This window comes from Musca autumnalis, unplaced genomic scaffold, assembly GCF_047663935.1.
Source record: "Musca autumnalis isolate F117 unplaced genomic scaffold, ASM4766393v1 scaffold_2, whole genome shotgun sequence".
Taxonomy (NCBI): domain Eukaryota; kingdom Metazoa; phylum Arthropoda; class Insecta; order Diptera; family Muscidae; genus Musca; species Musca autumnalis.
The window spans coordinates 185544452-185567956 of record NW_027411755.1 but is presented as its reverse complement, the minus strand read 5'-3'; the positions used below and the strand labels follow the sequence as shown (position 1 = coordinate 185567956).

General features: G+C 36.8%; 1 protein-coding gene across 50 annotated transcripts in view; it reads left to right on the top strand.

The window, feature by feature from the left end:
• Nhe2 (Na[+]/H[+] hydrogen exchanger 2) overlaps positions 1-23505 on the top strand; it is a 323901-nt gene that overhangs the window by 270214 nt on the left and 30182 nt on the right. For 32 of the 50 annotated variants that reach the window (XM_073970332.1, XM_073970334.1, XM_073970333.1 and 29 more), the window contains one exon: positions 8453-8795. In XM_073970332.1, the coding sequence (XP_073826433.1) occupies positions 8453-8795 (343 nt within the window). Of the gene's footprint in view, positions 1-8452; positions 8796-18798; positions 20062-23505 lie in introns of those variants that run through there. The other 18 variants (XM_073970324.1, XM_073970347.1, XM_073970346.1 and 15 more) reach the window with 5 other exon arrangements.

Below are 23505 nucleotides of genomic sequence, written 5' to 3'. Positions count from 1 at the left end.
CATTCGGGTCGTATGTATGTAAATTGTCGAAAAACTTCGGCGCAGCCGTGCCAAAGAAGAACACATTGGACTTAAAGGAATGGACCGACATAGTCCATTATGGAAGTGGATCTTATTTTGGGAGTCATATCTGTACGATAGATATCGCGCCCACTAGTCATTTCAGTGGGTCATCGTATAACTTTTGAACCAGTAATTCAGGAACTACGGTACGGTATGTTGTGGATCGGTATTACCTATTTTCAAACTGAAACAAAGGCCAAACTTTGAGTGTTATCGTGCTCTCCAGCCACTACATATGGTGCCATAGGGGTTTGTTACACCTATCGGGCTGTTTTCTCAAGAAGTATGGACTTGCCCTGAAAAAAAATTTTACCGTCGTAATTGAGGCAGCGAATGCAAACTCAAAGCAAATCGAGAGCAGGTCTTAAAGTCAACTTATTCCAAATTTTGCGTGGGAGGTACCCGAAGAAGTGGAAAAATATAGTCCATATTCGAACCTCATCTATATCTGGTACATATATTAGGATGTGCAAAGTATGGACCAAATCAAGTGTTATCGGGCGCACAATTTTCCGAACATTTTTGAACTTTTGTGGGAGAGGTACCTAAAGAAGTGGACCGATATGGCTTATCTTCGAGCTTAAACTAATTTTGGGCAAAATATTACAAAGGCCAAATTTTGCACCGAATCGGTAGATCCGTTCGAGAGTTATTTTGCGCTCCAACTACACACGGTTCCAAAGGTGTTTTTAGCACCTTTCAGGCTATTTTCTCGGGAAGTGTGGACTTGCTCCTGAAGAAACGTGTACTGTTGTATAGGAGACAATGAATGCAAGTTGTTACAACACAAATCAAACCGATACGAGTGCTGGTTCTAAACTGAACTTTTTTTCCGAAATTTTGTATGGGAGGTACCCGAAGGAGTGGACAAATATAGTCCATATTCGAACCTGATGTATATCTGGTAGATATATTATGATGTGCAAAGTATGGACCAAATCGGTAACTCCCTTCAAGAGTTGTCCGGCGTACAATTTTCCGAACATTTTTGAACTTTTGTGGGAGAGGTACCTGAAGGAGTGGACCGATATGGCTTATCTTCGAAAATTCAGTTTGGACAAGATATTACGAAGGCCAAATGTTGGACCGAATCGGCAGATCGAGAGTTATCTTGCGCTTCAACCACTAGGCGCGATGTCATAGGCGTATTTTTTTCGCCCTTTCAGGCTATTTTCTCAGGAAGCATGGACTTGCCCCTGATGAAACTTGTACCATCGCATAGAGGGCAGTGTATACAAGTTGTTACAACAAAAACCAAAGCGATTCGAGAGCAGGTCCTAAACTGAACTCTTCCAAAATTTTGCGTGGGAGGTTCCCGAAGAAGTTGATCGATTGAGTTCATATTTCACGATGCGCAAAGTATGGGCTAAATCGGTTACTCCCTTCAAGAGTTATCGTGCGCACAAATTTTCCGAATATTTTCGAACTTTTGTGGGGGAGGTACCGGAAAGAGTGGACCGATATAACTCATCTTCGAACTTAAAGGTTTGGAAAAAATATTTACGAAAGCCAAAATGTGGACCGAATCGATAACTGCCCAAATTTTCAAAAAAAAAAAAACAGCCTTGAATTAGTTCCGAATATTGACTACATAGGGACACTCTTTCGGGTAGCTCCCACACAAAGTTTGGAAAGAGGGCAGTCGTCTGGGATAGATTTTTAATTTTTTGGCAACATGTTGTGTATGCGACCCTAGACGGTTTTTTTGGTGGCGAATCCAAAAACCCCCTATAGATGTCAGAAGTATTGTATTTGTTTCTTTTCTTTAGGTCCGAGGCTGAGGGCGTATCTCTGTCGGAACACCTGACTATTTTTTTTTTTTTCTTAATTCTTATAAACTGCATTTCGTTCTTAGATTAATACTTAAAACATTTATCGGTTATATACCCTGAGACTAAATTCCATTAAAATACATATCGCTCGTTTACTCAAAGAGTGACACATCTCAAAAAATGGAGTTTCAAGAAAACAGCGTTTTAAGTTTGCGATTGAAATTTGGCTTTTGTCCAAATATTATCTTCAATATACATCCTGTGTATGGTTCCACAAAACACTATTTATTTACAAGCAAATATGCTTCCACTGTTATGAAAAAAGAGACATAAAACGACATTTTCAGCCACAAATTATTCAAAAATATTTACATACAAGTATTCGCATTATTTTCCTCTCCTGAAAAGCAATGCATGAATGAATAAAAGCTTCGATTCGTTTTCAAAATAGTTAGAATGGAAATGTATGTGCGTTGCATTGTTTTTGAAACAATAGATATTAATAGGCTCTAGTTTGCCTTCGTTTTAAGTGTTCGTGTTACCCAATGAAAGATTATTTATTATACATTTGTTGTATACAAGAAATAAAAAAATATGAATTATATTAAATAGCATTTGTTGTCGTATTCAATGTTATTTAAATGTTGAAAAATATATACATAAACAATATTTTTATTATTATGTAAATAGAATAAGTGTTATACTATAAAAAGTATATTGCAATAATAAAATCAATATTAATTAATGATATTAGAAATAGTCCATACATACATAAATACAAATATTTTAATTAAAAACCAAGAGACAAATTTAATATGAATACCTTTGTGACATTCATACACGCAGAAAAATTTATGTTAGAAATAGGTTTGGATCCAAACAAATTTATGTTTGGGACCGGTTGCAAACAAATATATGTTTGGATCCAAACATAATATGTTTTGGTCCAAACAAATATATGTTTGCAACATTTTGTCATATCTCAATTTTATTTGTTTGGGTACCAACATATTTTTTTATGTTAGAACATATTTTTATGGGTGGAGAGAGGATTTTGTTGTTTATACAACAAATCATTGAAATGATTATGTTGAGTCTCTACACTGTGGAGACGCATAACAACTCTAATTGTGATCTCTTTGAAGAAACATGAGATTAAGGCATTTTGGGGAGGATGTGTATCGAAAGCCAATTTATACATTATATGTATATCTCAACAAAAAAAGCCAACCATTACGCATTGGTCAATAAAAAAACACCAACAACAATAATAGGCATCAGCACGGCCTTGTTGACCAATGCGTAATGCAAAAACAACTTTCTTGTTGTTTTTACCCCCGCTTATTGAAGCAACATTCCTATGTTCGTATTCTTTGCGAAGCAAAGACGACATAAAAACAGTGGTGGATATGAAATTCTTTAGTTCGACTCAAATTGTAGGGTAAACAGCTTTAGGGCCATACGGCAAATTTCTCATTTTATTTAATTTGCTAGATGGCTTTATTGACCTGTTTATCGATACAGAGTCGGCGAAAAAGGGAACTGATGAAGTTGTTTGGTGACAACTGAAACTATAGTATTCCCTACCCTTCGCCCGCAACTAATCAATTTCATATCCACTTTAAAATATTTTGTTGTTATTCAAACAATTGAATTACAACAATTCTGCAGTCCAACAATAAAAAACGCCAACATAAAACATTTTCAATAAACGTTGTTCAACATATGTGTTAAAGGGAACTCCCAAAAAATGCAGTGAGTAGCTGGAGACATGATCATAACGCTTTAACTTAAAAACAAAACGCAAAATCATGTTATACAACCTCTCAATCTTTCTTAAATTGTCCTGGCAAGTGCCAGAAACTATCTCAATACAATATGACACACGAGACATAAGCAAAGCAAATGCAAGACGTTTCCGAATAAATTGCGGCAAATACAAATTGCTACAGTACAACTTGCGCAAGGTGGATACTACACCAGAATAAAGAAAATGAATATGGTTGGAAAAGTTAAGTCTATCATCAAGTATACAGCCTAAACACTTCATTTCATCCACAAGTTCTATATTAGATCCGTTCAAGCATACATAAATATCTGGAGATGCACTTCTCATAGGCTTAAATAGCATAGACTTCGATGTTCCTACATTAACTGTGAAATTATTCGAGGCCAGCCAACGGCTTATAGACTCTAATGTGTAATTAATATCAGATTCTAAGTCAGTAATAACGTTGTTTCTAAAAAACAAGTGCATGTCATCCGCATAAAAAAGGGAAAAAAGTTATCAGTAGTTATACAATTAGGTATATCATTAATATACATTATAAAAAGAAGTGGTCCCAAGACAGATCCTTGGGGAACACCACTGCTAATCAGCCTCTCACTGTAATAAACACCATTATAGTGAACAAACTGCGAACGTTCGGAAATATAGGAGTAAATTAATTTACACGCAGAACTACTAAAATGAAAATTATCTTTCAATTTCTTAATCAAAAGTTGGTAATCTACCCTATCGAAAGCTTTCGATAGATCAAGAGCTACCAAAACACCAAAACTACCAGCATCAACAGCCTCCCTAATTGTGTCAGTAATATGAAGTAAATGGGCAGTGGTACTATTTGTATATGTTATTCGATAGTAAACATATTGAAACCAAGGAAAACAAAAAATTAGATCAAAATATTGAAAGGTGTGGGCGTGGTAATGTTTCCCAACATTAAAAATATATAAAAAACGTGTGGAAAAAATTTGGGGAGAAGGAGTTCCAAAAAAAATTGTTTTTGGGTCGCCCCCTAATATACGTACATATGTGCCACCATCTTATGAACTGTAGTACCCATGGTTAATTGTTTATTCCGAATACTGTGTTTGTGTCTACCATTAACAAATAATTTTTTGTTATTACATACCTCTGTAACAATGAGAAAATGGGGGAAATCACCAAGATCCTATGGGAAACCCATTTGACCCCATTTTTATAACTAAAGCATATACTACACTGTACAACACAAAAAATAATTACAGATAAAATCGGGCAGACTATGAAAGAAGACCGAAAAATGGTAGACACGTGTATCGGAATTTAGAAAGTTTACGTCGGCACGTTACCTAAATAAGGGGTCCAATATTTCGCTTTGTGAACTGTTTTGAAAATATTCGGAGTAAGATTCCTCGTAATCCTTGCAGTTTATGTATATAGTGTCTATGGCAACATTGCTGAGAATGCTGTGCGGAACATTTTTGTGGAATATGTTAACCCTCTAACGTCTCACTAAAGGGGTCTTTTTGGTCCTTTTTTAATAAAGTTCATATATTTCACAAAAATGTCCACCATAAGATTTTACTTTAGGTCTCAGAATACAACAAAACTGAAGAATCTACACTAAGGGTAGAAAATGTGGAAAAATAAAAACTAATTTTAGGGTTAAAGACACACTTTTTTCGAATTGGCTGCAGATTGTGTAACGAAACACCATTTTAGAAAGAAAGTGTCAAAGACGAAAACATTCTACATCAAATTTTAATATAATATAATAAAATATATTATTAATATAAAATAATATATGTATATATTTAATATAAAATATTAGTATAAAATAATATTTACTTGTTAAATATCGGAATCAATTCTAGCATTTTTTGCTTGAAATTATTTTGCACTTTTTTGAATTGGCGCATGAAAGTAACATGAACTTTATGCTAGACATATGGTTTCAAGGAATGTAATATTCTACGTCAAATTTCATTATAAATCTCAGAATAAACTATATATGTAGTCGTAACGGATTTTAAGAAAATATTTTTTCGATATTTGTGGGAGAACATCCAAAATATTTAGAAAAAATACGAAATTCACCCTTAATAAATGATGTTGGCTATATACCCGAATTGGAGCAAGTTTTTTCATGGTAGTTGTAAACGTTTACAGATTACTTTTATTTAGAAACTTAGATTAAAATTTAGTGCGGAACGCTATTTTCTTTGACGTTCACCTAAAAAACTACGTTTTATGGGAGCTTTTGGTTTAAATCTGAAACATTTAAAATTTACAAAAAAGTAAACCAACATAAAAATTCTTATTTTTATACCCCAGTTATTGCTGTAATTTTCTTAAAATCCATTACGTCTACATATCGTCACCATAAATGCCCGAAGACGTAACCGACATGAAAATCGAAATTCGTTTTTTGACGTAATCTGATACATAAAGCTAAAATACATGCTCTGGCAAAATTTCAAGCTTCTACGTTCAAAAACAATGATGCTATTCAAGAAATGGCATTTCGGAAAATGGGATAATATTGCAGATTTTGTTGTAATGGAGGTTCTCAAAACTAAGCACTTCAGCGGTTTTGGTTTCACTACTAATTCCCCTTCGTGTATGATCGATAATATCCCATATACTCGCCTTCATAAGATTAATATTCCAAAAAACAGTTTTTAATTTTATAACGTTTTTTGCTTCTCCTGTAAAGTTTTGGTTTTGTGGGTTACGTCTTCGGGCATTTATGGTGACGATATATAGTTTATTCTTAGATTTATTTTGAAATTTGACGTAGAATATTTCATTCCTTGACACCATATGACTTTCATGCGTCAACACTAAAGTTCGGGTTTTTACTAAAATTGATTCCGATATTTAACAAGTAAATATTATATATACAGATTTCGTGTCTTCGGTAACTTATATTAAAATTTGATGTAGAATGTTTTCGTCTTTGACACTTTCTTTCTAAAATGGTGTTTTGTTAGACAATCTGGAGCCGGTTCGGAAAAAGTGCGTCTTTAACCCAAAAATAAGTTTTTATTTTTCCACATTTTTTACCCTTAGTTTATATTTTTCAGTTTTGGTGTATTCTGAGACATATAGTAAAATCATTTTTGTGGAATATATGAACCCTCTGCGACCCACCCTTAAAGAAGATTTAAAAACTTTATTAGAGGGTTAACATATTCCACAAAAATGTTCCGCACAACATTCTCAGTAATATTGTCAAAGACACTATACACCTAAAATGCAAGGGTTACGAGGAATCTTACCAAAGACATAAATACAACTAAGACATGACAAAATGCATGCAACAAAAAAATGTTTACGAAACTTTGTATAGAAACATTACCCTTAACGGGTTGCAGTTAATTCAAAATCGCAACCAAGGAGGAACATTTCATGTAATGGTATCAGAAACGAAATTTATGAATTCAAGGATCTATTCAAGAATAATTCTATGTCAATTGGATCGGTAAATTCGGCTAAATACGTAAAAATGTATAAAAGAAAAAAATGTTATATCACCATATCGTGATATAACATTATGTTAAATTCAAAAGCCATTCACTGAAGAATGATAGCAAAAAAAATGTCTTATCTTGTTGTATTTATGTCTTTGATCTTACTACGAATATTTCCAAAATAGATTACAAAGCGAAATATTGGACCCCCTATTTAGGTTACCTCCCGACGTAAACTTTCAAAATCCCGATACACGTGTCTACTATTTTACGGTCCTCTCTCATAATCTACACGGGGTTTCATGAAATTTTTAAAAAAATTTTAATTTTGTTGTACTGTGTTATTATCTACACAACGTAGAATGTGCAATAAAGGGTTTGTAGGGCATATGGAGAAGACGAAAAAACATTGGAACTTTTTTCCGTCACTCCCAAAAAATCGGAATATACCAGATTTAAATCAGATCAGTGTGCATGTATTAAAAGAAGTTACGGAATTTTGTTAAAGTGCTGAATTCCCAAGCTAGAAGTATGTCAAGCCTCTTTCTTGAAGGAAAACAGCTAATCTGGCTTAAGTGTATGTGTCCACAAGATGTGGCGATGTATTTTTTGACATACATACACATTTACGTCACAAAGGTTTTCATTGACAAAAGTTGAACAAAAATAAAAAAATTTAAAAAAAATCGTATTTAAGCAGAAAAAAAATATTGAAACAACAATAACGTTTTTAATTAAAATAACATTATAAATTAATAAATATAATATGTATGTACGACTCAGTTATTTGCAATGTGTTTATTTTAATTATCAAATGTTTCTTTTATTCTTGTTTCGTTCAATCGTTTGTTTTACATGCGCGTTTCAATATCAAACAAATCCAACAAATATTTTTTTCTATTTACGTTAATTTTTATCAACATTTTTTTACAACTACAACTTTTTTCTCTCTTTCTACTTCTTTCTCTTTACGCCTGTCTGTCTAAATGACTGTGTTTCTAATCGAATCAAATATAAACTCCTAAAAACACTATTTTGGAAACGTCCTAAATTGAAATTAAAAAAAAAAAACTCTAAATGCTATGATATGATGATGTGAATGTAATTGTTTGAAATAACAATCATGGCCTCTTATTCATCAACGCTATTGCCATATTTTGTGTCATTTTTTTAAATGTCCTCCTTTTAAAAATGTCAACAACATCATACCATGTGCACGCCTATTTGGAAACTGAATTGCATACGAAATTTCAAAATGCCGATAACAACAAACAAACACCCATTACCCTTTCGATTTCCTTGCACAACAAATCCACACATCCACCCACCCACCGTACACCACCCAACCTCTCACACAATCGCAACCAAAACAAACTCAGGTGGTATAAACAAACCTAAACAGCCCAAGTCCGTCATAGGTCTGTTCCGTCGTGAAAGTTCCGGTTCCCGTGGTGGCGTTGGTGGCAGTATTATTACCGTCGATGGCACAGATGGTGGCTCCTCGGCAAGGGGTTCTGATCCCGCTTTGGCGGCAGCTCTCAGCCAAATGGTTGTGCCTTCTTCAACAATACCCTACAATCCACGTTTGGACAAACGGTCGCAGTCGATTTCATCGGGTTCCGGGTCGGCGGGTATTGGTGACTCGGGTCATTCGGGTCCCTTCCCCGTTACGGCCAGCCATCGTCGTAATGTACGACGTGGTTCAATGCTAGAATTAACCGGGTAAGTCTCAACAAATAATTGAATTTTGTTTCTTTTTCTGTCGTTTTATTTTCATTTATTATATTTTTTGTATAAATTATTTTGCCAGTGAAAATATTTTTGTTTGTCTTTCTTTTATATATATTCTTTATAAATAATTATTATCTGCATGGTTTGGTTTGTCCAGCATTGTACACTATTTTCTTCTTTTTTAATTAACAAAATAATTAATTTCTTACTTGGGCTTAAAGGAGCATTTCCAAATTAATTAACCTTCCACGATAATGATTTAAATTTAAATTAACTGTAGTTCTAAAAAGCTATTTAACATTACTCACATTTTAAATATTCCACTAAGTCATTAATGCTAACCTAAAAGCCATTTTGTAAAATACTCAACAATATCCCTTTTTAACACTAACAACAAATTATCATAGTTTATTTTGTTTTGTTGCTTTGGAGCTTTATTTTTAACAAAAACATATATAATTTAATGAATAACCAACCACCAACCTCTGTTTTTTGGATAATTAACAAAAATTAATAATTTCTGAAATTTTTAAAAATTAAAAATTTAATATAGATTTAACTAATTTATTATTTTTGGTATAATGGAAATATATTTTAAGTTTAAATTTAAGATTATTTTTGTCCCACTTGTCTAAAGTTGAATTTGTCTCTAATACAAAGTGTCCCTGGATAACCATAATTCACTGTATTCAATTCATCTTGCATTTGTCCTATGTGAAGTTTATTTGAGAATATTACCAATTTGATATGAAAATATGAAAAAAGGCTTCAGGATTGAAGAAAATTAATAATGTTATAAAATATAGTCCATGTTTATTCTATAGTTATACGTAATTTTAATAGAATTAGTGACGAATTTAAATTTAACACAAAATCCATGATTTATACGTTTCCCACAAAAAACAACAACAATAAAATATTTTTATATCCTCCACCATAGGATGGGGGTATATTAAGTTAGTCATTCCGTTTATAACTACTCGTAATAATCATTGTAGACCCCACAAACTATATATGTTCTTGATCAGCGTGCAATTCTTCATCGATATAGCCATGTCCGTCCGTCTGTCCGTCTGTGGAAATCACTCTAGCTTCCGAACGGATTAAAGTACTCGTAGGTGGATGAAATTTTGGTGAAATCTATTATATATGTAGGACTTTTGCTATTGAAAGCGGGTTATGTAGGTCCACGTTTTCGTATAGCTCCCATACAAAGTGACGCGTGACGCGTCGTCGTTTTAAGAAAATTTTAGGATATTTGTCCCACTTGACCATCGAATTGGTTCTAGTTCGGAACAGCCGCAAAATCAGTACTTGGATACCAGAGACCTTCACCAAGGAATCCATGGTATGACCAGGAGTGTCGTGCTGCTACCGAAGAGAAAAATGCGGCATATAGGGCTACTTTACAATCAGTAGCAACGCGTAGCGCACGAGAGAGGTATCGGGAGAAAAGGAGAGAGGAGAAACGTCTTTTCCGCAGGAAAAAGAGAGAGATGGAAAAGCGGGAGTGTGAACAAATCGAGATGTACAGGAGACAGAATGAAGTCCGAAAATTCTACCAAAGAGTGAAACATCAAACTGATGGCTTTGGAACTGGCACATCCTCCTGTAGAGACCAGCAAGGTAATGTGGTAACTGATACAGATAGTGTGCTAAGGATATGGAAAGAGCATTTTTCCAAACTGTTGGTATCCAATAGTAGCGGAGTCGACGAAGATACCACAGATCCAATCCAAGAAGACGGTATTGAATGTATACCACCCGACCAAGATGAGGTAAAGACAGCAATAAACCGGCTGAAGAATAATAAGGCAGCAGGAGCTGATGGCCAACCAGCCGAGCTGTTTAAAACCGGAGGCAACACGCTGATAAGGTGTATACATCAGCTAGTTAGCTCCATCTGGCAGGAAGAGCGCGTACCCGACGATTGGAACCTGAGCATTCTGTGTCCCGTCCATAAGAAAGGAAATAAGACTTTATGCTCCAACTACAGGGGCATAAGTCTTCTCCCTATCGCATACAAGATAGTGTCAGGGATATTGTGCGAACGACTAAAGCCCATGGTCAACAAAATAATTGGACCATACCAATGCGGCTTTTGACCTGGCAAGTCCACCATTGACCAGATATTTACCCAGCGCCAAATCCTGGAGAAGACCCAAGAGATGCAGATCGACACCTACCACCTTTTTGTCGATTATAAAGCAGCCTTCGACAGCCCCCTACGTTCAAAGGTATTCCAAGCAATGTCTGAATTTGGTATCGCCGCAAAGCTCATTCGGCTTTGTAAAATGACTCTAACTGACACAAGATCTTCAGTTAAAATAGGAAAGAACCTTTCCGAGGAGTTTTGTACCAAAAGAGGTTTCAGGCAAGGAGACAGCCTTTCGTGTGACCTTTTCAACATCCTGCTAGAAAAGGTTATACGAGGGGCAAACGTCAAAAGAAGTGGCACAATCTACACCAATAGCCACATGTTACTTGCTTATGCTGATGTAACCGTACCTTTATGAAGGTCGAAGAAGAATCTGCTAAAGTGGGAACGGCGAGAAGACCAAGTTGATGGTGTCGACGCGCAATGCGTCCATTGAGATCGGACCGACTGTGGAAGTTGGTTAATATAATATTGAGGTAGTAAAAGACTTCGTCTACCTCGGCACCTCCGTAAACACAACAAACGACATCAGTTGTGAAATAAAAAGAAGAATTGTATTGGCCAACAGATGCTATTTTGGTTTAAGTAAGCAGTTTAAAAACAAAGCCACAACTCGTCAAACAAAAATAACGATCTACAAAACACTAATACTACCCGTGCTGATGTATGGATCCGAAGCCTGGGTACTTGCGCAAGCAGACATGGCAGTGCTTGGTGTGTTTGAGAGAAAAATTCTTCGAAAGATCTACGGACCAATCTGCGTTGACGGTGAATATCGACGTCGCATGAACCACGAACTGTATCTGCTGTACAACAACATCAATATTCTTAAACGTATCGAGATGCAGCGATTGCGTTGGCTAGGCCATATCATAAGAATGAGCGATGATGACCCCGCTAAAAAGGTGTTTAAACACGGACCGCTTGGCGGTGCACGCAGAATTGGCAGGCCAAGGAATAGATGGCGCAAACAAGTGGATGATGAGATAAAAAGGCGCGGTATTCCAGAAAGCGAAGCAACAAATAGAGAGAATTGGAGATCTTTTCTTAGTTCGACCTATAGAACAAATGTTCTGTAATGGGTCAGCTAAGTAATTAAGTAAGGCCTCAATATTCCACCGAAATGGCTGAAATTTTGTGGTTAGTCTTCATTTGGGGTACAAAACATTCCATATGAAATTTGTCGGTATAGGTCTACGTCTTCATATAGCCCCCATAGAACGGTACCTCCCGATTTTCCGTATTTTGAAGGTTGTGGCCTTAATATTCCACAGAAATGGCTGAAATTTGGTGGTTAGTCTTCACTTGGGGTATAAAACATTCCATATAGAATTTGTCGGTATAGGTCACACGCCCTCATATAGTCCGCATAGGACGATATCTCCCAATTTTCGGTATTTTTGAAGGTTTTACCTATACTATACTACCAGTTTTGAAGGGTTTCATATAGAAAGGCACCGCCCGATTTTCGGTATTTTGAAGGTTTTAGCCTCATTATTCCACCGAAGCGGCTGAAATTTGGTATTTAGTCTTTTTCCGGGCTACAAAAATTTCCCTCAGAAATTTGTCGGTATACGTGCATGTTTTGGGGGGTACCCGCATAGAACGGTATATCCCAATTTTCGGTATATTTAAGGTACTTAGTCTTCGTTGAGGGTATAAAACTTTCTACCTGAAGTTTGTCGGTATAGGTCCATGTCTTCATATAGCCTCATAGAACGGTACCTCCCGATTTTCTACATATAGCTCGTTTTCCACCAAAATAGCTGACATTTGATATTAAGTTTTTGATGGAGGTATGAAACATTCCAGCTGAAATGTGCCGGTATAGGTCGACGTCCACAAATATCCCCATAGGACCGTACCTTCCGATTTACGGTATTTTGAAAGTTGTGGCCTCAATATACCACCGAATTTAGCATTTAATTTGCCAAAATATTGCTGAAGAGAAGTACCATCATAATCCCTTTTCTTCGAATAATCCCATAGGAGTGTACTTTCCGATTTTCGATATTTTAAGGTTGTGTCATCAATATTCCATCGAAACGGATGAAATTTAATATTTAATCTCCGTTGGTGGTATAAAACTTCCCACCTGAAAATTTCCGGTATTGTTCCATGTTTTTATACCCCCCATAGAAAGATCCCTCCCAATTTTCGGTATTTTGAAAGTTTTAGCCACAATATTCAATGGGAATAACTGAAATTTGGTATTTAGTCTTCGCTGGGGTTACGAAACTTTCCTCCAGAAATTTATCGGTACAAGTTAACGTTTTATACAGCCTCCATAGAACGGCGCTCCCGAGGTTGTTAACTATCCAAATCCAGAATATCCAGGTTTAGATCTAGTCGGTTTTGGCCAATTTTATGTATTTCGCTCAATTCGGAAAATTGTAAATATTGGTCCATGTTTTGGAAAGAACAAAAATGTCGCCCCATATAAGGGAGTATTATCAGTTGAGATGTAGGGAATATATATATTTTTTTAATTTTAACCCTCATGCGGTTTATCAAAGTGGTCTTACTTACTTAGCTGGCCCGTTACAGAACATTTGTTCCATATACCGAACTACGAAAAGATCTCCAATTCTCTCTGTTTAGAGCTTCGCTTTTTGGAATACCGCGCCTTGTCATCTCTTCATTCACTTGTTTGCGCCATCTATTCTTCAGCCTGCCAATTCGAATTTATACGCCTTTTTAGCGGGTTCATCATCGCTCATTCTTATTATATGGCCTGCATCTCGATACAGCTCGTGGTTCATGCGACGTCGATATTCACCTTCAACGCAGATTGGTCCGTAGATCTTTCGAAGAATTTTCCTCTCAAACACACCAAGCACTGCCTTATCTGCTTGCGCAAGTACCCATGCTTCGGAGCCATACATTAGCACGGGCAGTATCAGCGTTTTGTATAGTGTTATTTTTGTTTGACGAGATGTGGCTTTGCTTTTAAACTGCTTACTTAAACCAAAGTAGTATCTGTTGCCCAACACAATTCTTCTTTTTATTTCACAACTGATGTCGTTTGTTGCGTTTACGGAGGTGCCGAGGTACACGAAGTCTTTTACTACCTTAAAATTATAGGAACCAACTTCCACAGTTGGTCTGAGCTCAATGCACGCATTGCGCGTCGACACCATCAGCTTGGTCTTCTAGCCGTTTACCGCCAGACCTACTTTAGCAGATTCTCCTTCGACCTTCATAAAGGTATCGGTTACTTCCTTTACTGATCGTCCCATGATGTCTATATCATCAGCATAAGCAAGTAACATGTGGCTATTGATGTAGATTGTGCCACTTCTTTTGACGTTTACCTCTCGTATAACCTTTTCTAGCAGGATGTTGAAAAGATCACACGAAAGGCTGTCTCCTTGCCTGAAACCTCTTTTGGTACAAAATTCTTCGGAGAGGTTCTTTCCTATTTTAACTGAAGATCTTGTGTCAGTTAGAGTCATTTTACAAAGCCGAATGAGCTTTGCGGTTATACCAAATTCAGACATGGCTTGGAATACATTTGAACTTAGTGGGCTGTCGAAGGTTGCTTTATGATCGACAAAAAGATGGTAGGTGTCGATCTACATCTCTTGGGTCTTCTCCAGGATTTACCGCAGGGTAAATATCTGGTCAATGGTGGACTTGCCAGGTCTACAGCCGCGTTGGTATGGTCCAATTATTTCGTTGACCATGAGCTTTAGTCGTTCGCACAATATCCCTGACACTATCTTGTAGGCGATATGGAGAAGACTTATGCCCCTATAGTTGGAGCATAACGTCTTATCTCCTTTCTTATGGACGGGACACAGGATGCTTAGGTTCCAATCGGCGGGTACGCATTCTTCCTGTCAGATGGGGCTAACTAGCTGATGCATACACCTTATCAGCGTGTCGCCTCCGCTTTTAAACAGCTCGGCTGGGAGGCCATCTGATCCTACTGTCTTATTATTCTTCAGCCGGTTTATTCCTTTTTTTACCTCATCTTGGCCGGGTAGTACACATTCAATACCATCTTCTGGGATTGGATCTGTGGTATCGTCGTGGACTTCGCTACTATTGGATACCAGCAGATTGGAAAAATGCACCTTCCATATCCTGAGCACGCTATCTGTATTTGTTACCAGATTACCTTGCTGGTCTCTACAGGAAGATGTGCCCGTACCAAAGCCATCTGTTTGATGTTTCACTCTTTGGTAGAATTTTCGGACATCATTCTGTCTTCTGTACATCTCGATTTTTTAACACTCCCGCTTTTCCATCGCTCTCTTTTTCCTGCGGAAAAGACGTTTCTCCTCTCTCCTTTTCTCCCGATATCTCTCTCGTGCGCTACGCGTTGCTACTGATTGTAAAGTATCCCTATATGCCGCATTTTTCTCTTCGGTAGCAGCACAACACTCCTGGTCATACCATGGATTCCTTGGTGGAGGTCTCTGGTATCCAAGTATGGATTTTGCGGCTGTTTGCATGGAATGGGCAATATTTTGCCATTGTGTTGTTATGTTATCGAAACAAGGAGTGCTCTCATAGGGCAATTGGGCTAGTTGAGTGGAATCTGCTGTGGCTATCTGTTGTGTTTGCAGCCTATCGATGTCCAACTTCCGCGTTGTGTCTGTTCGTGATTTATTTGCAACGTTTAGACGGGTACGTACCTTTGCTGCAGCAAGGTAGTGGTCTGAATCAATGTTTGCGCCTCGGAACGATCGTACATCCAACACTCTGGATGAATGTCTTCCATCTATCACGACATGATCAATTGGATTACTTGTTCTTTGATCTGGAGACAGCCAGGTGCCCTTATGAATATCGAGATGATTAAACTGGTACTGCTAACTACCATGTTTTTTGCAGCTGCAAAGTCTATCAGCCTCATACCATTGTCAGATGTTTCACTGTGGAGACTGAATTTACCGACTGTTGGGCAAAAGATATTCTCCTTTCCAATTTCGCCTAGAATAATTTTAATGTCATGGGCAGGGCAACGGTCATCACGGTACTCTTGAATCAAATTTAAATGGAAGGTGCTTACACCTGGGAAGTTTTTGCGGATTCTGAAACTACAATGTTCATAGATGAGAAAAATCAAAAAACAAAAAAAAAAAAAAATCGCCGGAGCGCTTTTTAAATAAATCGCGATTTAAGTAGACATTTTTAGGGGTTGTTTAGGTTTTCACAATTTTGTTTAGAAACCGCAATTCCTATCAAAATGAGTCTGAAGAAAATGTTGTAGCTATCAAAATTCTCTACAAGATTGTTCTTTACGGTCTTTTCGTAGGTTTTACCATTTTTGAGATATTGAAGTTCAAATCGCCCCCTTATAAAACAATGTCATGAAGGGTGCGCCTTAACTAAGTTTTAATGAAAACCGCTTACTCAGGGCAAGTTTTTGTGAATTCTGAAACAGCAATGTTCATAGGTGAGCAAAATTCCAAAATCAAGAAAAAATCGCTGTAGGAATTTTTAAATAAATCGCGGTCAAAATTCACATTTTTAGGTGTTTTTTAGGTTTTCACGATTTTGCTTGGAAACCGCAAGTCCAATCGAAATGGAGCTGAAGAAAATTTTGTAGCTGTGAAAATTCTCTACAGGAGTGACGTTTGTGATTTGTTCTCAGGCTGTACCATTTTTGAGATAAAGAAGCTCAGTTTACATTTTTAGGTTTTTTTGTTAGGGTTTCGCGATTTTGCTTGAATACGGCAAGTCTTATCGGCTGAGAAAATCTTATAGCTGTGAAAATTCTCTACCAGACTGGCGTATGTAATTTTTCCTAGGTTGTACCATTTTTTTAGATATATAAGTTTAAGTTGGAAAATTGCAGTCATGACATTGTTTTATAAGGAGACGATACAGAATTGAATTGAATTTGAATTGTGCCAATTTCAACTTCTATATCTCAAAAGTTGTAAAACCTACGAAAATATCTTTAAGGTCAATCTTGTAGAGAATTTTGATAGCTACAACATTTTCATATTCATCATATTCCTATTTTTCATATTCCAAAACAACCCCTAAAAATGTCAACATGAATCGCGATTTATTTAAAAAGCGCTCCGGCGATTTTTTTTTTGTTTTTTGATTTTTCTCATCTATGAACATTGTGGTTTCAGAATCCGCAAAAACTTCCCTGGTGTAAGCACCTTCCATTTAAATATGATTCAAGAGCACCGTGTCATATGTTTCTTCTAAGCGCTCGTAAAATATATCTTTGATCTGTTCGTCCTTTTATTCAGTGGGAGCATGAGCGCAAATAAAGCTGATGTTGAAGAATTTAGCTTTTATTCGAATTGCAGCAAGTCTTTCATTCACTGGTGTGAAGCTGGATACCAGATGTTTTAGTCTCCGACTAACTACGAATCCGCAACCAAACTCATGCTTTACGTCATGGCAGCTATAATACAGTGCGTCACCTTTAGATGTTGTTGTGACGCCTTTCCCAATCCATCGTATTTCCTGTATGACAGTAATATCGGCCTTGTATTTTTCAAGTACGTCTGCCAATGCGAAGACTTTACCTTCTCTATAAAGAGTGCGTACCATCCAGGTGAAGATTCGCAGATCATGGTCCTTAAAACGTTTGCGGGGTTCGTCAACTTTAGAGGGGTTTGTTTTTCTTTTCTTTCGTTTTTTCATAGTAGGCTGTTTTTTCGAGGGGAGGGTTACTAATCCGACGCCCAAACCCATGTTTTTAACGTTCTTATGGGTGAACGCGCGGCACATGTTAGCTCACTACCATTAACAGGTGTTAAAGGCAGTTCCCCAGGTGACACCACGTGGAGGTCAGTGTCCACTTGAGATGAAAGAGGGACCAAGATAAATCCTGGACTTTGCCATGTTAAAACCGGTCAGGACCGTTTCTTGGTATCTTCCATCCCCTACGTCACAAAATTTATTGCGACAAACAATATTCTAACGGTTTTCGCTTCGCTTTCTAATAATGATTTCTAGCTATTCATGAGTATCAAATTGGTAATATTTACTCATATATTTATTAAGTGTATTATTTGTGATAACACATTATCAATGCATTTACAATTCACTACAATATTATCATGTCCCTAATATATATATTTTATATAATTATATCATAAAAATCATTAATATTCACAAAATCGCCTCATGTGTTGTGCCCATTCATGCGTATAAGTAATATAAATATAAATGCAACGTGGCGTATAAGTGTTTTCGATTTAATTATCATGTGATGTTATTGATCATACGCCATGCTTCTATAATAGAATTTCCACTTACTCTTATCAACAATTTAAAGGCTTTATGTAATGAAACAAAGTACACTATACTACACCGCGAAACAATTCGCAGATTTCCTTACTTAAGGTTTGTTTTCGTTTTCTTCTATAACTTTTTTTCTGCGCTCCTGTTTGATACACCTTTCCTTTGATACTTATTTTTTTACGAACAAAATGCAACACAAATCTTAGAATGATTTAAAAATATTTTTTCTTTTTTTTCTAAACTTTCCTATTTTATAATTTATTCTTTATCAAAATAAACTCCAGACTCCTTTTGATAAATGTTGTTGTGTTTGGTGTTAATCAATTTGTTTACTTTCTCTCTTCTTTTTTCCTTGTGTTATTTTTTCTTCAACAATAATTGGCTAAATGCCAAAAAATTTATTTATTTTTGTGATATTTTTTTTTTTTACAAATTACTGACATGTGGTTTACCAACGTGTGTGTGTGTCTGTGTTGCCCCTCTCAAAACTGTTTTTCTCCCTGCAACAACAAATGTTTTTTTTAACTCTTGCAACACTTCTCAAATTTCTAATCACTTGAATTTGCATATGCGTTTTGTGTTTGCTGCATATCTTCTTCGTATGCCTTGCAGACTTTTGGTTACCGGACGTCGACCCAGTAAAATAATAAATATTAGTCCTTTGCTCTTAGGAAAATTTGATAAATCTTCTAAAGATTCATCGCCCACAACAACAACAACAACAACAACGGTTACCACACCAACAAATATTATAGATAATCATGATTATGATTACAACAACACAATTGTGCTAGGGACGATGACGACGACAACAACAAGGACAACAACTTCAACTCCAACTTATTGCACAACTATGACAACAACAACCACAACTACAAATGATACTTCCTCGACTTCATCTACAGCAACTACCGCCACACCAACAACACGTAGCCCTCCCTATCTTCTCTGCAGTCCAGTTAAGGAAGTTTGAGAGATTAATTAAGGGGACGACACCCTTTCCTACATCACAAACACATTCACACACACTCAACCACATATATAGGAATAGTACTTACAGAGTAATAGAGGAAGATGACGGTAAACTATATTTTAGGAGCCGGGAAGAATAACAAATTTCAAAAAATATTTTTCGATAAGAGTTTTAACATTTTTTCTTAAAACGTTTTATAGAGAATATAAAGGTAACAAATGCTTGTATATTTTTTCTGTAATGCAAAAAAGGAGAAGAAGAAGAAAGTTACGTTAGTATATTTTTCTAATAAGCAAATAAAAACCGCCACCACCACCACTACAAACTACTTTAAAAACCTCATAACCTCAATCAAAAATGCAACTAAAATTGTGAACATATTTTCATACAAAGTCTCTTTTTAGAGAAATTATATAATACATACATATTTCATCATATATGTATATAGAATAAAATAATTTACATATACACACATACCCATGGAATAAAAAGTCATATTTAATGGAAACTTTTATGGAATATTGACATTGTGGAACATTTTTTGAGATGTCTGCCTTGGACTCGTATTGTCCTGAGTTCGATATATTTATAATCTCAGCATTTAACGAGGGTGTGTATATTAGGCCGGGGCGATTTGTATGGTGGGAAAAAACCTTAATGGGCACTTTGCGTTTCTGATTCCTGGGATTGAACTGTTTAAAATAAGTCCACTAGAACATAGGTCTACGGTGAAAATCGAGCCTCCCGATTTTGACTTTAAGTTTTTTATTCAAGTTTTTTTTTACATTTTGGCATATAATTTGGCATTTTTTCGATCTAACCCAAAGACAGATATGCCCGTTTAAATTTAAAAATCTAAGAAACCCAGATTTTCACTACTTTTACCGTTATAAAAAATAAAACGAAGTTACCCAAACGAACTAAAGGCATTTTCGTTCTCCATGGATCCCAACACGATAGATTTTTGCATCAGAACGCTTGAATTTTTTTCTGGTCAACTTTTGTACTACAGTGCCATTTATTGACATTTTCCTTAAAGTTTGCACCTTCTCAAGGCCAAAACCGCCTGAAGAGGCATTCCAATGCTTTTGCGATGTATTAGAGAGTTCTTAATTAATGTCTTGGCTATAATTTTTGTCTTTGTGTTGCTTCGAAAATCTCAATGGGTTGGCCGTTATATGCCAAAGTATCAAAAAAAAAAAAAAAAAAAAAACTTGGATAAAAAACTTAAAGTCAAAATCGGAAGGCTCGATTTTCACCGTAGACCTATGGTCTAGTGGACTGTTTTGATCAGTTCAGTCCCAGGAATCAGAAACCCGAAGGGCCCATTAAGGTTTTTAAATCGCCCCGGCCTAATGTATATACACTTTCATACGAGCCAAATGTGTGTATGTTTGGACGAAATCTGTTTCAGACAATTTGTAGCCATCCGTCCTGTCTGGCTGGCTGGAGCTCACGATAACTCCCGAACGGATCAACCGATTCGGTCCAAAATTTTGTCCGTTTGGTGGCTCCCCGTCTACGTCTGTCTACGTGCCTACCTCCCCCACAGAAGTTCGAAAATGTTCGGAAAATTTGTGCGCACGATAACCCTTGAAGGGAGTAAACGATTTGGTCCATACTTTGATGAGGTTCCAATATGGATTCAATGGGTCCACTCCTTCGGGTACCTCCCACACAAATTTTCGAAAAAGTTCAGTTTAGGACCAGCACTCAAATCGCTCTGATTTTTGTTCTGACAACTTGCATTCCTTGTCCCCTATACGACGGTACAAGTTTCCTCAGGAGCAAATCCCTACTTCCTAAGAAAATAGCCTGAAAGGTGCTAAAACCCCTGACACGGTGTATAGTTGTTGGAGCGCAAGATAACTCTCGAATGGATCTATCGGTTCGGTACAACATTTGGCCATCGTAATATTTTTTTTCAAACTTAGTTTATGTTCGAAGATAAGCCATATCGGTCCACTTCTTTAGGTACCTCTCCCACAAAAGTTTAAAAATGTTCGGAAAATTGTGCGCACGACAGCTCTTGAAGGGAGTGACCGATTTGGTCCTTATTTTAAACACCCTAATATATCTACCAGATATAGATCAGGTTCGAATATGGACTATATTTGTCCACTCCTTCGGCTAAATCCCACACAAAATTTTGGAAAAGTTCAGTTTAGGACCTGAACTCGAATCGCTTTGATTTTTGTTGTAACAACTTGCATTCACTGTGCCCTATATGACGGTACAAGTTCCATCAGGAGCAAGTCCATACTTCCTGAGAAAATAGTCTGAAAGGTGAAAAATACCCCTATGACACCGTGTGTAGTGGTTGGAGCGAAAGATAACTCTCGACGGATTTGCCGATTCGGTCCAAAATTTGGCCGTCGTAATATTTTGTCCAAACTTAGTTTAAGATCGAAAATAAGCCATATCGGTCCACTTCTTTAGGTACCTCTCCCACAAAAGTTTAAAAATGTTCGGAAAATTATGCGCACGACAGCTCTTGAAGGGAGTGACCGATTTGGTCGTTATTTTAAACACCCTAATATATCTACCAGATGTAGATCAGGTTCGAATGTGGACTATATTTGTCCAATCCTTTGGGTACCTCCTATACAAAATTTCGATAAAGTTCACTTTAAGACCTGCTCTCGAATCGCTTTGATTTTTGTTGTAACAACTTGCATTCACTGAGCCCTATATGGCGGCGCAAGTTTCATTAGGAGCAAGTCCAAACTTCCTGAGAAAATAGTCTGAAAGGTGCAAAAAAAAAAACCCCTATGACACCGTGTGTAGACGTTGGAGCGAAAGATAACTCTCGACGGATCTGCCGATTCGGGCCAAAATTTGGCCTTCGTAATGTTTTGTTCAAACTTAGTTTAAGCTCGAAGCTAAGCCATTTCGGTCCACACCTTCAGGTACCTCCCTCACAAAAGTTCGAAAATGTTCGGAAAAATTGTGCGCTCGATAACACTTGATATGAGAGACCGCTTTAGTCCATACTTTACACATTCAAATTATCGAGTTCGAATATATTTATCCACTTCTTCGGGTACCTCCCACACAAAATTTCGGATAAGTTCACTTTAAGACCTGCTCTCGAATCACTTTGATTTTTGTTGAAGCAACTTGCATTCGCTGTCTCCTTTACGACGGTAAACGTTTTTCAGGGGCAAGTCCATACTTCCTGAGAAAACAAGTCCGAAAGGTGTGACACCAGTGGTTAGTGGTTGGAGGATTAGGTCCAATTAGGTCCAAAAATTTGGCCTTCGTCATATTTTGTCCAAACTTATTTTCCGTTCGAAGATGGGCAATACCGGTCCACAACTTCTCGTACATCCCCCCAATATTAAAAAAATACTACTAGATTGGTATGCACGCTATCTTCTGAAGGGGGCAACCAATTTGGTCCAAATTTAATTTAACTTCTAAAATGCCCAATATCGGCACTCTCCTTGTGGAACCTCCCCCCACAAAAGTTCAACAAAAATTGTGCGCTCGATAACACTTGATATGAGAGACCGCTTTAGTCCATACTTTACACATTCAAATTATCGAGTTCGAATATATTTATCCACTTCTTCGGGTACCTCCCACACAAAATTTCGGATAAGTTCACTTTAAGACCTGCTCTCGAATCACTTTGATTTTTGTTGAAGCAACTTGCATTCGCTGTCTCCTTTACGACGGTAAACGTTTTTCAGGGGCAAGTCCATACTTCCTGAGAAAACAAGTCCGAAAGGTGTGACACCAGTGGTTAGTGGTTGGAGGACACGATAACGCTCGAACTGATCAACCGATTAGGTCCAAAAATTTGGCCTTCGTCATATTTTGTCCAAACTTATTTTCCGTTCGAAGATGGGCAATACCGGTCCACAACTTCTCGTACATCCCCCCAATATTAAAAAAATACTACTAGATTGGTATGCACGCTATCTTCTGAAGGGGGCAACCAATTTGGTCCAAATTTAATTTAACTTCTAAAATGCCCAATATCGGCACTCTCCTTGTGGAACCTCCCCCCACAAAAGTTCAACATTTGTGTCTAAGTGCAGTTTAGGGTCTATTCAAAGATCCTTTGGAAATGTATACCGATGCTGTTCGTTGTGGTCCTGTTTACAGAGATATTATGTTTTCCGTGGCCAAGTCCATGGTTCCTGACAAACTTATACGATAACCTACTACACCTTTTTCAGATGTAATTCGAATAATTTTAGTTGTAATTCAAGAACTCCATTTGTAATTCGTAACATTTTATTTGTAATTCTAGAATTCCAATTGTAATTCGAAATTTTGTAATTCGAATTATTCAATTTGTAATTCTAATTATTCCATTTGAAATTCGAATTATTCCA